Here is a 14,522-nt window from a genome sequence, read left to right on the forward strand (position 1 = left end):
ATCTTACTTTAGATCATACCAAAAAGGATATAATAAGATAGAGCGGTACTGTCATAGTAAATTTTGTAACCACTGTAAATTCACTGCCATCTATCGACCTACTTTAAAACTAAAAATGAAGATTTATAAATAACGTTAAACTGTATTTAAATATGGATAAATGATTTTTTTATTTGCATTAATTATTTTTATATGATTTTGACCCATGTTCTTTCACTGATATGCGATAAAAGTATAAATAACAAACGAAACCGTCAACGCCCTCTATACGAGTGTAGGCCAAAACTAGTGGCGCCCTCTGATCGAGAATCAAATTTTCTTGATTTTCGAGGCACGTTTTTTCCTTAGACTGTATCCATCTATTACGGAGTTATATCTATATCTTTGATCATACGTTATAAACAAAAACGCCACTTACTTACACGCCAAGGTCACGGGCGTAAGCGAACTAATAATGTGAACCTTACTTCAAAATGTGAAGGTTACTTTGACAGCGTACGCCATAACACTTAATAGGTGTTCTTGGCGTTCAAAAGGTTAAAAAGTCGGGATATTTTTAAATGTACAGTCACTTGCTATAATATGTTACACAACGAAGGCCGCAAAAATATCTGACACGATCTTATTTGTAGAGCCATAAGAGCGTGGCACAGTACAAGTAATTTATATGGCATCAATAAAATTTAAGTTTCTGTCTTTTTATTAATTTATTGCATGTATGTATGTATGTATGTAATGGTCAAATCTTGCAAGTTAAATTTGACCCACTTCCCGACTTCCAATGAAGCTGAAAATTTGCATACGGATGTAAGTCGGGTGCAATGCAATATTATGGTACCGTCGAGCTGATCTGATGATGGAGACAGGAAGTGGCCATAGGAGCTCTGTGATAAAACAACGCAACCTAATTGTGTTTGGGGTTTTTAGAATTTTAGAGTTTACGAGTATTAGTTACCTGTTGAAAGAAAAGTACAGAGCGATGAAAGCTTGTAACAAAAATGAAATTTTTGCCAAAAACTTATTTATTTCTATATAAGGTCAGTAGACACCGATATTAGACAGCGCATGCGTCAATATAATCTGATGTGTGTCTCGAAACACGGTGCGCACATTGTCCGTATCAGTGGCAGTGGTGAAGTGGAAGTAGCACTCGCGCGGGCGGTACGCGGCGCCCACCACGAACCGCTCGGCGGACGGCGCTGCCGCGCGTCGACGCTGCTTCTGCGTTACGTCCTGAAACGTGATAATTGCATGCAAGTAGTGTAAGGCCTGAGTGGACGCTCGGTCACAGAATTAGTAATAGTATTATGAGGCCGTAGTCGATTTTGGAACAAAAATTTAAAATTGATAGATTTGGTCGTTGAAATTATACACGTTTTGTAACGTAATATCTAAATAATAAGTATTGGTTTCTAATAATTCTATTAGCACGTCTTCTCATCTTGCCTTTTAATAATGAGGTCGCGAGCGTGCGTCACCGGTAATATATGAAGAGAAGGGGCAGTTTTTAAAAATTCATCAAAAAATTATGGTGGTAAATTATACAACTTGATGTATAAGAATAGTTTCAGCAAATGTTATAGATTGTTTAAGTATCAAAATTACGTTGAAATTAAGTAGATTTTCAGAGAAATTGTCACTTGTTTTGAAGTAATTTCTGGAGAAAATTTAATTCGTTGAACTTTCTTTTCTTCGAACTCTAAGTCATATAACAAAAATGTAATCTGATAAAGGTCAAGTACAGAATATGTGTAATACAAATTTACCATTTTTAGCAGTCCAAACTCTACGAAATTTACAAATAAGAGCGAAGTCAGTGCTTTACGCGCGCTTACCTAAACGTCCATCAGAAAAAAAAATCATTACTAATTTAGTGAGTCTGATTTAAAAAAATTGATCTGATAAAAGGCAAGATAAGAAGACGTGCTAATAGAAACCAGTACTTGTTATTTCAATTAGGTAACAAAAGGTGTACAATTTTACCAACTAAATGTATCAATTTTACATTTTTGCGACTAAAATCGACACCGGCCTCTTATCATACAGAACGGCCACGCACCGCCCCGCCCCGACTCGAATTACCTCGCCCCGCGACAGAAGATTGACGGCCGTTTGCCGGCCGCTCAGTACTATTCAATCAATCAATCAATAATTATTTATTTCGAACACCATTTTTTTTCTATTTTTAAACAACTTACACTATGACGCATGACGCGTCAAAGCGCGGTGGCGGTCTTTATCCCGGTCAATATAAGTCTAGTGAAGTATAGGTATTATACGTACAACAAACATCTGTCGAATGAAGTCTCTCGTTCGTTCGTATTCGCCGCCATGTCCGGGAAAATTGTGGTAATCGGGGAAGTGGGGGGCGATGCTCCCCCCACGCTCCACCTTGCGGCTGAGCAAATCTTGCTTGTTGAGAAACACTATCAGACCCGCTTCTAGTAGAAATCTGAAACAACGGCCAGTTTAATATAAAACCTATCAAGCTTGACCTCTTGACTTCCGACAACGAGGTTCATTTACCAGCTGATAAGAAATTATAGTTTGGCAAACCATTGTATCAGAAAAAGTCGCTAAATAAAATAAAAATATTTAACCTTCCGCACCTTTAAAGTTCCTTATCGGACGGTTTACGGATGGGGGCTAGGCGAAAAAAAGTGTAAACGGGTCCACTTTACCAGTCCGCCGGAAGATATTGGCCTGTCACTGTCAGTTAGAAGTGTTAGAACAAAAATTTGACAGTTCCGAACAACTGGCGCGTGCCCCGGCGCGTGCGGCGCTCACACAATGGCACACAATGGCCAACCGCTCGCACAAAAGAGACAATGGCTTTTGTTTAACAGATTACCGTCTTAAACGAAAAAGTAATTTGAGAAGATGAAGACTATTGATGGCACGTGGGCGGAGATCGAAGGAGTCAGGAGTCGGAGAGAAAAACCAGCGTGTATATCGAATGGTGTCTATTGGTAAAGTGAACGAGTAGGTAGGGCCTTCTCTTGAACTACGTCCTGGTGGGTGCGTAAAGTAGATAAGTCATCGAGGGTTCAATACAGAGTAGAGGGTGTCCCATAGATGGCGTTGTTAACACGAGTTAACAACTATACCTGCTCTGCCATACGTCTTCGAAGAGCGTCAGCGACTCCTTCAGCCGGTTGGTGGCGCAGTCCTCCCTCAGTGTTTGGTCGAAATCACTGCACGCTACGAGAAACCAGATGGCATGGATACCTTCGAATACCTGCAAGCACAGAGAGGACTTTCAAACAAGAAGTGTACCTACAGATATAAACACGAACTGTACCCGGGTATGTCCTTAAACTACGTCCAAAAGAGAGATGTGAATGTCATCTCGCTTTGTGTTGTATAGCACAGCGGATATGTCATTCCAGATCTAGAGCAGAGCCCGACTGGGGAAGTACCTCCACCTTACAGAAAACCGCAGACAAATAACACTAGCTAGACCTATAGTGTTGTGTTCCTGCCGGTGAGTAAGGTTGCCAGCAGAGCTCAACGAGGGTGCGGAGTGATAGGGTTTTTTTTTGTAATTAGTGACTTGGTTGTCACCTGTATAATGTGGGCAAAGATAGATATAACTCCGTAATAGATGGATACAGTCTAAGGAAAAAACGTGCCTCGAAAATCAAGAAAATTTGATTCTCGATCAGAGGGCGCTTCTTGACGGTTTCGTTTGTTATTTAACAATATTAACGCATATCAGTGAAAGAACATGGGTCAAAATCATAAAAATAATTAATTCAAATAAAAAAAAAACATTTATCCATATTTAAATATATTTTATCGTATTTTTATAAATCTTCATTTTTAGTTTTAAAGTGTGTCGACATATGGCAGTGAATTGACTGGGGTTACAAAATTTACTATGACAGTACCGCTCTAGTATAAGTTACTCTATGAATGTGGGTATCGTATCCATGTTTGGTCAAAAATTGAAGTTACCTGGATCCATTTTTTCCGTTCACCTCTCTGCCCACCGACATCAAACATCCAAAATTCCTGTATACCGCCGTGCATCGATTTAGGCACCTGAAAAACCAATTGTATGTAGGTACAGTCGACTACAAAGAGATGTATCCACTTTTTCACTTTATTGTTTTATAGCAGTAAGGTGAAAAAGTGACGATTTCTCATTTTGTCATGCACTTGCTTGTGCCAGGAAAAGTCTAAATATATCTTTTGATCTCACCTTGACTTTAAATTCTATCTTCTGTATACCAGTAGTTTTCTGACGACACCTCAGTATATCGGCGTCGGGTGGCGAGTAATCCGACTTCTCTATCAGATCAATCCTGTCCAGGAAACTGAAAGCAAATTTCAATTTAAAAAGAAACTAATGTAAAATCCCAGTGTTGGACACAGTCCCAATACTCTGCTTCAATCTTAATTCCAAGGAATAGAGGTGACAAATCTTCTCATTGGAAGTAGTAGGTACCTAACAGGCATTAAAAAATAAGTTTTTGTCAAAAATTTCATGCAACGCGCATGTAACAACTCCTCTGGAGTTGCAGGCGTACATAGGCTACGGAGACTGCTTAACATCAGGCGGGCCGTATGCTTGTTTGCCACCGACGTAGTATAAAAAAAACCTTTACGCAACAATGTGCTACGTTCGTATCGAGTCCAAGCTAATCCCATTCAATACAGTACAATGATGTCAAATATTCTCGCATGCTGGACTGTAGGTACCAGAATGCCTGCTCTCAGCCTTGAGCCGATCATGCCCGAACATTAAGTGATATACCCTCAAGGTGTGTAGCCAACATGCCAATCGTTTACGCTCCGTAGCGAACGATAAGCAACTGTCACTGTCGCACTAATATGTAATTGATAGAGAGACACAAAGCGTTTCGTTGTCGTAGCGCAAGCGATTGTCACCTTGGTTAGGCACCCAGTTGTACTTACTATTCGGCGCTGTCTATCAGCTGGTATTCGTTGGACCTTTTAAAGCACTCGCGGACGCCGCTGTCTCGCCACAGAGCTCGGACGTTCTCGAAATATTCCTGGACAGAAATGTTGGCACGTGGGCGGAGATCGAAGGAGTCAGGAGTCGGAGAGAAAAACCAGCATGTGTCTCTTATGGCTCTATTCTAGTCTATTAGTAAAGTGGACGAGTAGGTACATCTTTCTTATTACTATCTTAAACCTATTTATTGATTAAAGCGCCACCTATGCGCCTTGAACTACATACCCTGGTGGGTGCGTAAAGTAGATAAGTCATCGAGGGTTTAATACAGAGTAGAGGAAGTCCCATAGGGCGCTGTTAACGCGGGTTAACAAGATGATTGTAACATTAGAATTGTATCCAAAAAGAAATTGGGCACAAACTTAAGCTATAAAATATGTTAATTGGATTGGTAAAATCTTAGGTTATATATGACTATGTTACCTTTCCTGTATTTTTGTTTGACTGTAGTCAATCATAAAAAAAAAATCAGTTATGGTCAATGTGGAAAAGACCACCTATCTGGTTAAAGACCGCCTACATGCTCTTTCGTCGTTTCTAAGTCATGCGTTTGTACACATACTCCACTTACAAAAGTCGGTAGAGCAGGAGCGAAACACTTCCTTTCTGACTGTCTGAGTGAAATACGTATACAAATACGAAACTTCTTGCCCTAAGATGGCCTTCCCATGCATTACCCACATTGACTTTAGCTACTTTTCCACCAGCGTTTAAAACTAACAACTAAGTGCCTACTGTTAGTTACAGTCAAATGTAACCTTGACTACGCCCTCAGATATTTTGTAGCTAAAAGCCGCATTTACATTTAGTGTCGACAGTGTCGTGTCGTCACAGAATAACTAATAGTAATACCATTTTATTTCTGCTTCTTTGTTCTTCCGTTTATTCAGACATCCGTAAACAACAATATCTATGGATTAAGGTTTCGAAGGCATTATGTATTTTTAATTTTGCGCGACTCTAGCGGCAGCCCATTGCCATACGCGTGCCCGGGAGGCGCGCCGGCCAAATGTACCTAAACTGCGAATGCGAAGTGACCCCCTGGTGTCGTGTGTTGTGACGGTATCGTATCGGGTATCGGTTTCATACATTTAATATGTAGGAGCTCATAAATAATACAAAAAGGTAATCACGGCCTATATCCCGGTCAATATAAGTCTAGTGAAACTAACCGTGAATCATTCAAAACTCTAATATGGTTGCGTTCACATTTATCTGATGGATCTCGATGAGGCATCTCGATTGTACATAATACCCTACGTACATTCGTGCTTCATGTCTTCATTCATGCAAATCTCGAGACTGTCTTGAGTGCACATTATAAAGAAGATAGTTTAACTCAAAGAGATTACCATCTACGCCGATTGACATCTACAACTACACGATTATCAATAAAATGCTGATCGTAAACTAATAGTTATCTACGCGAACAGATTGCGATTTTAGAAATTAATTAGCTTTAGATTTACTACTCGTATGTTGAGTGGTTCATAATGGAATAACAGTGTTATGACAATAATACCTAAATACTTATTAGTACTTAACTAAGTATAAATACTTTTGAAGAGGGTAAAAGGTATTCTTTGATGAATTAACTACCTACGCCCTCAGCAGTAAAAGCACTAGAACTAGATTTTTTTCATATTTTTTGGACTCATGGTTCAAAAATTACACCCCCACTTTACATGTAGGGGAGGTGCCCTTAAAAAAATTGTATTTTTTATTTTCTCTACTCGTCGAGTATAATCTGTGTATTACAACTTCACATGCAACACTACAACCTTACTCTTTTCAACGTTGGATAGTCTATGGCACTTCCGACTCAAGCATAAGAATTTTATCGATACGGTTTAGTCAATTATAAAAATTTTGAAAATGGAACTTCATACATTTCGATAAAATATTTCTTGTTTAAGGAGACTCGATTCAATGCAAATTAGCCTACTTAAACACGCTGCTGCGTCGCATCTGCTTTGTGATTGGTTGGCCAACAAAAACATTTTATTTTATGTTGTAGTAGAAACAATTGCTTCATAAGTCAGAAACGCGCATGTGACACCCTTCATATAGCAACATCCATACCCTACGAAAATCGCTTAGCGTTGCTTGTAAGTCTCCATAGGCTACGGTGGCCAAAATCGAGAAAAAAACTGTCTTAAAATTGAATTTAGCGCGGAGCAGGTACCAGGGCCTCATGAGTTACGAGGAGGTGTCGTTGACCAACCCGCCGGGGGCGCCGGGCCCGGCGGCCGGCGCGCGTACGAGTATGAAGGTATCGCGGGCTGCGGCAGCTCGCGTATCGCGGGCTGTATACTTTTGGTTTCGGTTTGGTTTGGTGGTATGATTCTACTAGTTGAAAGTATTATTTTTTTGTCTCGTAGAAAAAGTATTGTACTTATACAATAGTGATATAATCAAGCTTTTCAATCTCGTACCTTAGTTAAGCAACTCAGCAAGCTTCGTTGCTTAAACACGGTACTCGACTGAAAAGCTCTCTATTATATCACGATTGCATAAAATACTATTATAGTACGACTTTGTCAGCTTTATTGATTTATATATCCATGCCAAATTGCAGTTTTCTATCACTAACGATAACGGAGCAAAGCCTCGGACAGACAGACGGACGGACGGACGGACATGGTGAAACTATAAGGGTTCCTAGTTGACTACGGAACCCTTAAAATGATGATGTGATGTGTGCTCTAGACATTCTCGTTATTATTCTGTATCATCATATTGCCCATGTGGCATTGTATATAGTTCTGCGCCTTTAATCATTCTTAAGGGGCCCACAGACTATCAGTCCGCCGGACGATATCGGCCTGTCAGTTGTTCGGAGCTGTCAAATTTTTGTTCTAACTGACAGGCCGATATCGTCCGGCGGACTGATAGTCAGTGGGCCCCTTTAGGATTTACTCAGTATGATGCCCATATGCACCAAACGCCGCGTGACGTCGAATTACCTCGTCATAGTGTGGTGGACCGTCAGCGCCGCACCGCAGTATGTAGTTCTGTGCTTGAACATTCTTAGCATTACCCAGCTTGATGCCCAAAGGCTCCATGTGGCGTATGATGTCATATATCGACTCATGGATGTTGTGACGTATGTGGTTGGCCTTCTCTACACGTTCGCTGGCAAACAAAAACATGAAGTCAGTTATGTTTTAAACTGAAACAGGTTATTCCATTGGGGTCCCTTTGTTTGACATAATTATTGAAAGTCATAATAAAATGATTGTCAGATTATCATTAGTCATAGTTCTGAAACCGTTAACTTTTTAGGATTTTCATAAGGTTATCCTATAGATAGGTTAGGTTTGTTTTATGGCAATCCTGAAAAGTTAGGTACGCGTTGGTACGCGTCTCTGAGAAAAACCAGATGACTAACGAAAATGTGGACAAACAATACATTATGACTTAAAACTTTATGGGAAACAATAGAGACCCGAATTCTATAGATGTAGTGCATAATTTGTTTTTCATCGTATTTTCTCGGAAACGTTCGTATTTGTCACGCTACTAAAGTTAACGGTTTCAGAATTTTGACTAATGTTAATATGACAATCATTACATTATGACTTTCAATAATTATGTCAAAGGGACCCCATAGAATTCATTTTTAGTATAAGGTGGCCAGTTATTAAACAATTTTTTTTTTTTAACTTAAGGTACCTACACGTCTTTTACAAAATTTCATTAAAAGTAAATTACAATAATTGAACTAAAATTAACATCTTCAAAATATAATCGCACTTAAACTATCGTGAGACATATTTCAAAATATTTATCAGCCCCCCCGGACTGCCCCGCGCCCCCGCCCCATCAGCGCGTGCGCAACGAGCGACGAGGCGGGCGACGCGCGCAGTGCACGACGTACAACCGCCGCGGACACTCGTGCCTGAGGATGGATTCCCAAAGAATCCGAAACATGTCGCCAAAAGCGACTAAAAATAATAGTGGGTAAAAACCGTACTGATAATATACTTCAAAATATACTCGATATTTATACGCAAACACTTGTTAAAGTGATCAACAATATGCCTAAGTAAAAAAAATTCAACGTAGGTATTTTTGGGCTAACCTGTAAGTATAGATTGTTCAAAAAGGGTCTGTGTATTTTTAATATTCTTCAATAGGGGTCGGTTGTACCAAACTGTTTGTCATCGTTAAAGAGTTCGCAAAATTTTATTGTGAGGAAAGTTTCATAGTAAACCGCCGCGGCGCGCCGTGTGACGTTGATGTCTGTCAAGTGCGGATGGTGCAAAAGTGCAACTGGCACTAAGTAAAACGGTTGTACCTCTGGCTAAATCCATGTATGTGCAGAATCTTCATCTGCTTGATGATGGTGGTTTTGCCGCTCTCACCAGTTCCAAGAAGTAGCAGTTTGATAGCCTAGAATACAACACAAATAAGTACAGACAGCATTAGCGGATGAAAGGACGCGCCAAAATTATCTGCCACCCTGGAATACTTTTACAAATAGAGATATATCTCTACAGTGTCTAAAATAATCTGTCACAGTCAAATTGTTTTACCTGTAGAGAAATGACTCTTCTTGTTAAATTAATAGATAATCACTTATGAGGTTGACTGTACTTATTATAAAGGTACAATCGCGGACATTCCCGGTGAACCATCTTAAGGGCAAAAATCGTATAAACGTCTTGCAGACGGTCAGCGATATCATAAAAGTGATAACCAATAGCATGGCACTTAAAAATTGAGTGTTGAAAAAAATTGGTTAGCTCAGGTAAAGTTTATTGTCTTCCATTGTCTTTGTGACGGGCGGCATTTGCAAACTAAGATAAGGACTCCAAAATGAATCCTAATTGGTTATCTATATAGAGAGGGGAAGCTTAGCCTACATCAAACTAATAAACTGTCCTTAACTACCTATTGTTTGTCTCATTACCTGTTTTTACCCTTTTCATTAATATGACAAAGAATCCTAAATGCATCGTAATCGGTTATCTCTATGGGAGGCGGAGTTTAGCTCGCTCGTAAGGATCGAGGTAAAAAAAATCTGAAGTGGTTCACCGGGAATGTCCCCGATTGTACCTACCGTGATAACTGTGTCGTAAATAAAGTTAGATATGGCTAAAATAGTTAGTTAGCCTAAACGTTATCATAAGGTGGATTACTCGATCAACATAGGGCACGTAACCAATGATTCATTAATCGTATATTTAATGTCTTCGAATTTTACAGCTATTGTAGATGGCGCTGTACGAATCAGTACATTATGGGCAAAGACCTATATAACTCCATATCGTCACGATGCTCTATCACTACCAATAACTCTTTGGTGGCCGTTAAATTATAGATAGTGATGGTAACTCACGTCATTATAGTTCTTGATCCAGTTCTTGATCTCCCGGTCGATGTAGCGCGAGTGATCTTCGTCCTCGTCCTACCCCCTAATGCACGGTACTAGCCTCATATTTAATGTTATGGATGGTGATGGTAAGTAACTCACGTCATTATAGTTCTTGATCCAGTTCTTGATCTCCCGGTCGATGTAGCGCGAGTGATCTTCGTCCTCGTCCTGCCCCCTCATGCACGGTATCACCCGGTCAATGTACCGCGAGTGGTCTTGCAGCGCCCTCATATATGGTATCAGCCTCATATTTGGTGTTATGGGTAGTGATGGTAACTCACGTGATTATAGTTCTTGATCCAGTTCTTGATCTCCCGGTCGATGTTTCGCGAGTGGTATTCGTCCTCGTCCTGCGCCTTCATGCATGGTATCAGCGTCATGTATAATTGTATGGGAGCGGCTTTAAACTTACATCATTATAGTTATTGATCCAGTTGATCTCCCGGTCGATGTACCGCGAGTGGTCTTGCTGCGCCCTCATGGTATCAGCCTCATATTTAATGTTATGGTTATGGATGTCGATGGTAACTTACGTCATTATAGTTGTTGATCCAGTTCTTGATCTCCCGGTCGATGTACCGCGAGTGGTAATACAAGGGTAATATCGTCGTCGGGCAGCAAGGTGTCGAAGCTGGTGGCGGTGTGGCCCGTGTATCCCGCGTCGCCGGCGCTGCTGCTGGCCAAGAGCCCCGCGCCGTCGCCGCTGGTGGCGCCCTCGCCGCACTCCAACTAGCCTTGTATTACTGACGACGATAGTGATGGTAACTCACGTCATTATAGTTCTTGATCCAGTTCTTGATCTCCCGGTCGATGTATCGCGAGTGGTCTTCGTCCTCGTCCTGCGCCTTCATGCATGGTATTAGCCTCATGTTTAATGTTCGACAACTTAAAGTATTGAGAGAAAAGATTAATAACCAATAATTCATTAAATAAAAAAATAAAAAACAAACAACTGGTGGTAGCTACACAGGACCTTTTTTTACAATACAATTAATCATCATCATCATCTTCCTCGCGTTGTCCCGGCATCTTGCTACGGCTCATGGGAGCCTGGGGTCCGCTTGGCAACTAATTCCAAGAATTGGCGTAGGTACTAGTTTTTACGAAAGCGACTGCAATCTGTCCTTCCAACCTATTAGGCCTTATCGCGATTAGTCCGGTTTTCTCACGATGTTTTCTTTCACCGAAAAGCGAGTGGTAAATATCAAATGATATTTCGAACATAAGTTTTGAAAAACTCATTGGTACGAGCCGGGGTTTGAACCCGCGACCTCCGGATTGAAAGTTGCACGCCCTTACCGCTAGGCCACCACCAGCGTTTACAATATAATTAATGTTTAAGTGAATACTCACTCGTATGTTTATTATAGCAAGGCCGGAGGCACGCACAAGACAAATCACAGTGGCCGTGTGTCGGGGAATCATTCGCTTATCGCCCGATAATTTTAATACAAGATAATTAAATAGTTGGTATAGATTAGTCATCAGGCCTTTAGTTTAACGGTAAGAACAATCGATAAATTAAAAATATATAGGATTTAACCTTACCTCCTTACCTATTAAACAAAGGAATTATATCAGTTGTAAATTACAGATTTTTACAGTGTAAAAAAGACAAGAACAATTTTAAAGATAAACTGCCTTATTTAGTCATTGATAATGATAAGATTGATACAATTCTATACGTTAATGAATGGCATAAAGTTATAGATTGTATAAAAAAATCTAAACCGTAAGAAAAAACCCTTTATCCACGTTCATAACCAAGATTTCATAACCAGTTATGAATATGGATTTTTTTTCACTGTTTCATAACCAGTTATCAAACAAAACTTTGTTTTCCATTTTTACAACCAGAACCTCCTATACATGTCTGGTCTCCTGGTACTTTTCTGAATAATAAGAGTTTACTCAAACATGCAATTGGGTATGAGATTCAGTTAAGTCTTAAAATACAAATTTAATAGTTAAAAACACTTATAACTATGAACACGAAAATAGTTATTTTGTCATTTTGATAAATAGTAAAACGGAATTTTAAATTACCGATTCCTAGCCACGGTTGGCAAATGTTTTGTAACTGTCTACAAAATGGGAATCCAAAATTACACTAAATCAGTAGGTAGGTTAGGTTCGTTAGGTAGCTTCAAATGCCCGAAGGGCAAACTGCCCAGAAATAGGAGCCCCGCGAAGCGGGGCTCCGCCTAGTTAGCTGGAGTTCGTCGGATTGTTTCTTTAAAAAAAAAATTTACTTCACAACTTAACTAGACGGAGCCCCGCTTCGCGGGGCTCCTATTTCTGAGCGGTTTGCCCTTCGGGCATTTGAAGCTACCTAACGAACCTAACCTACATACCTATTGATTTAATGTAATTTTGGATTCCCATTTTGTAGCTAGTTACCAAGTACCAGGAGACCAGACATGTATAGGAGGTTCTGGTTGTAAAAATGGAAAACAAAGTTTTGTTTGATAACTGGTTATGAAACAGTGAAAAAAAAATCCATATTCATAACTGGTTATGAAATCTTGGTTATGAACGTGGATGAAGGGAGAAAAAAAGTGCTCCCTCGAGTTTGACAGCTGAACTAGATGGCGTTATATGGGGCCATGTGCTTTGTGGTATTTGTCAAACGTCAACTTTTAACAAAGTTACCTACCTGCCGCTAAATTTAACTTGTAGGACCTACAAGTACTACTAACATACCTACTTTAAAGCGGTAACTAAATGTCAGATGTGTCGTAACAGTTACTACACTGCGACTGTGTACAGTTTTGGTTACTAAGTGTGGTAACAGAATGCACACAATGCAACCAGAATTGTTTCAGTAACTAAGTCTGTTTTTAGTGTGGTCGCCGTGTGTACACTTTTCGGTCACAAAGTCTCGAAACATTTTTTATACACCTTGCTTTCAGTTTGTGACCAAATCTATACACAATGTGTCGTAACCGTTACCGAACTGTTTCGAAACATTGTGACCGAAAAATAATTGGTAACAATATGTGCACACGGCGACCACACTTTGTGACCAAAATGTGTCTGCGTCGACTCTTCCCCGTTTCTGGTAACGGTGTCGTAACGACGACGACACTGCGGTAGTACTATTAGTTATTCTGTGACTGCGACCGGAAAAAAACGGTGTCGAACTGTCGACTCATTTGCGTCGTAACCGCGACCGAAAATGGTTGTATGGGTAAGTATTGAGTTCCGAAAACTTATTGGTAATACGGTCGCGTCGCGGACAGGATTTGAAGTCGCGCGTCTTACTTACCGCTAAGGTACCAACGCTTTCTCCTAGAACTATTATTAGGTACACTACTCACATATACCATTCCAAACCACCATTGTGAATAGTACCTACTTCCTTTTCAGTTATCTCACGATGCTCATTTAGGTAAAAAAAAACATTTATTCTGGCGAAATAAACCCTATTTTTACATTGAATTATTCTGCCAAACTGCAAGACAGTTTGTTGGTAACTATTTATTAATCTGTGGCAGAGGGGACTCCCAAACAGATAGGTAGTCTTAGCTAATTAGTTGCCTAGGTAATTATTAAGTACATAGCCTACATAGGTATGAAGTGTTTAGTAAAGGTTGCGTGCAAACATTCGATCGCTTTTGGAAATTGGTGCCAATTAATGAAACAGGATCCTTAATTTTTTGGCACATTTCCTGTAACTCGGGTTGAGTGACCGATGTCTCAATGCCGACGTTGTAATTAGGTGGTCAGGATACTCAGAACTCTAATTATTGGTCCGCCTACTTAATGTCGGTTACTAAAGTATGCCCTCTTGGATTTTTAGCTGATTTTGTTTTTATTAAGATATTTTTCAAGCCTGTAGCGCAGGTTAATGAGCAAACATTTGGCTGCCGCAAATGGTGCACTGTTTTGGTAAATATAGTCGGCGCAACGTTAAGAAGCAATATTTCGCAATTATGAATGACCCTTTTCTGTGTCCAATTTATGTTTATGTTCATTTTCCATCTATTCAATTCAACTAGAATTTAACAGTTTTGAATGATTCACGGTTAGTTTCACTACGCTTATATTAACCGGGACATGGACCGTGATTACCTTGCGTACGTGGGATGGTGCGTGACGCTAAAGGGTTAAGGCCCACTTACACCATTACACTAATCCGGGTTAACCGGTTAAACCTGG

The 14,522-nt window shown here is 40.0% G+C and overlaps 1 protein-coding gene across 3 annotated transcripts; it reads right to left on the reverse strand.

Moving 5' to 3' along the window:
- Positions 1-1,038: 1,038 nt before the first annotated feature.
- LOC134752706 (guanine nucleotide-binding protein G(f) subunit alpha) lies at positions 1,039-11,785 on the reverse strand. 3 transcript variants are annotated; one of them, XM_063688389.1, is made up of 10 exons: positions 11,715-11,785; positions 11,132-11,246; positions 9,282-9,376; positions 7,948-8,116; positions 4,921-5,018; positions 4,205-4,319; positions 3,958-4,044; positions 3,108-3,238; positions 2,284-2,452; positions 1,039-1,233 (listed from the first exon to the last, which is right to left on the reverse strand). In XM_063688389.1, exons 2-10 carry the CDS (start codon positions 11,228-11,230, stop codon positions 1,039-1,041), a joined length of 1,158 nt encoding a protein of 385 aa, XP_063544459.1. In that variant the 5' UTR covers positions 11,231-11,246; positions 11,715-11,785. The 3 variants fall into 3 exon arrangements, with proteins under 3 accessions (XP_063544459.1, XP_063544460.1, XP_063544461.1); XM_063688390.1 differs by lacking the exons at positions 11,132-11,246; positions 11,715-11,785 and adding an exon at positions 10,461-10,549; XM_063688391.1 differs by lacking the exons at positions 11,132-11,246; positions 11,715-11,785 and adding an exon at positions 10,326-10,434.
- Positions 11,786-14,522: the final 2,737 nt, after the last annotated feature.

The sequence above is a fragment of the Cydia strobilella genome, chromosome 25 (assembly GCF_947568885.1).
Source record: "Cydia strobilella chromosome 25, ilCydStro3.1, whole genome shotgun sequence".
NCBI classification, from domain to species: Eukaryota; Metazoa; Arthropoda; class Insecta; order Lepidoptera; family Tortricidae; genus Cydia; species Cydia strobilella.

Bases quoted from the DNA above. Each gene is read 5' to 3' on its own strand.
- LOC134752706 (XM_063688389.1), bottom strand. From the start codon at position 11,230: ATGAGGCTAATACCATGCATGAAGGCGCAGGACGAGGACGAAGACCAC. The intron at 9,377-11,131 runs GTGAGTTACCAT...GTTGTATTCTAG, and splicing joins GGATCAAGAACTATAATGAC to GCTATCAAACTGCTACTTCT. The intron at 5,019-7,947 runs GTAATTCGACGT...ATTTCTGTCCAG, and splicing joins GTCCACCACACTATGACGAG to GAATATTTCGAGAACGTCCG.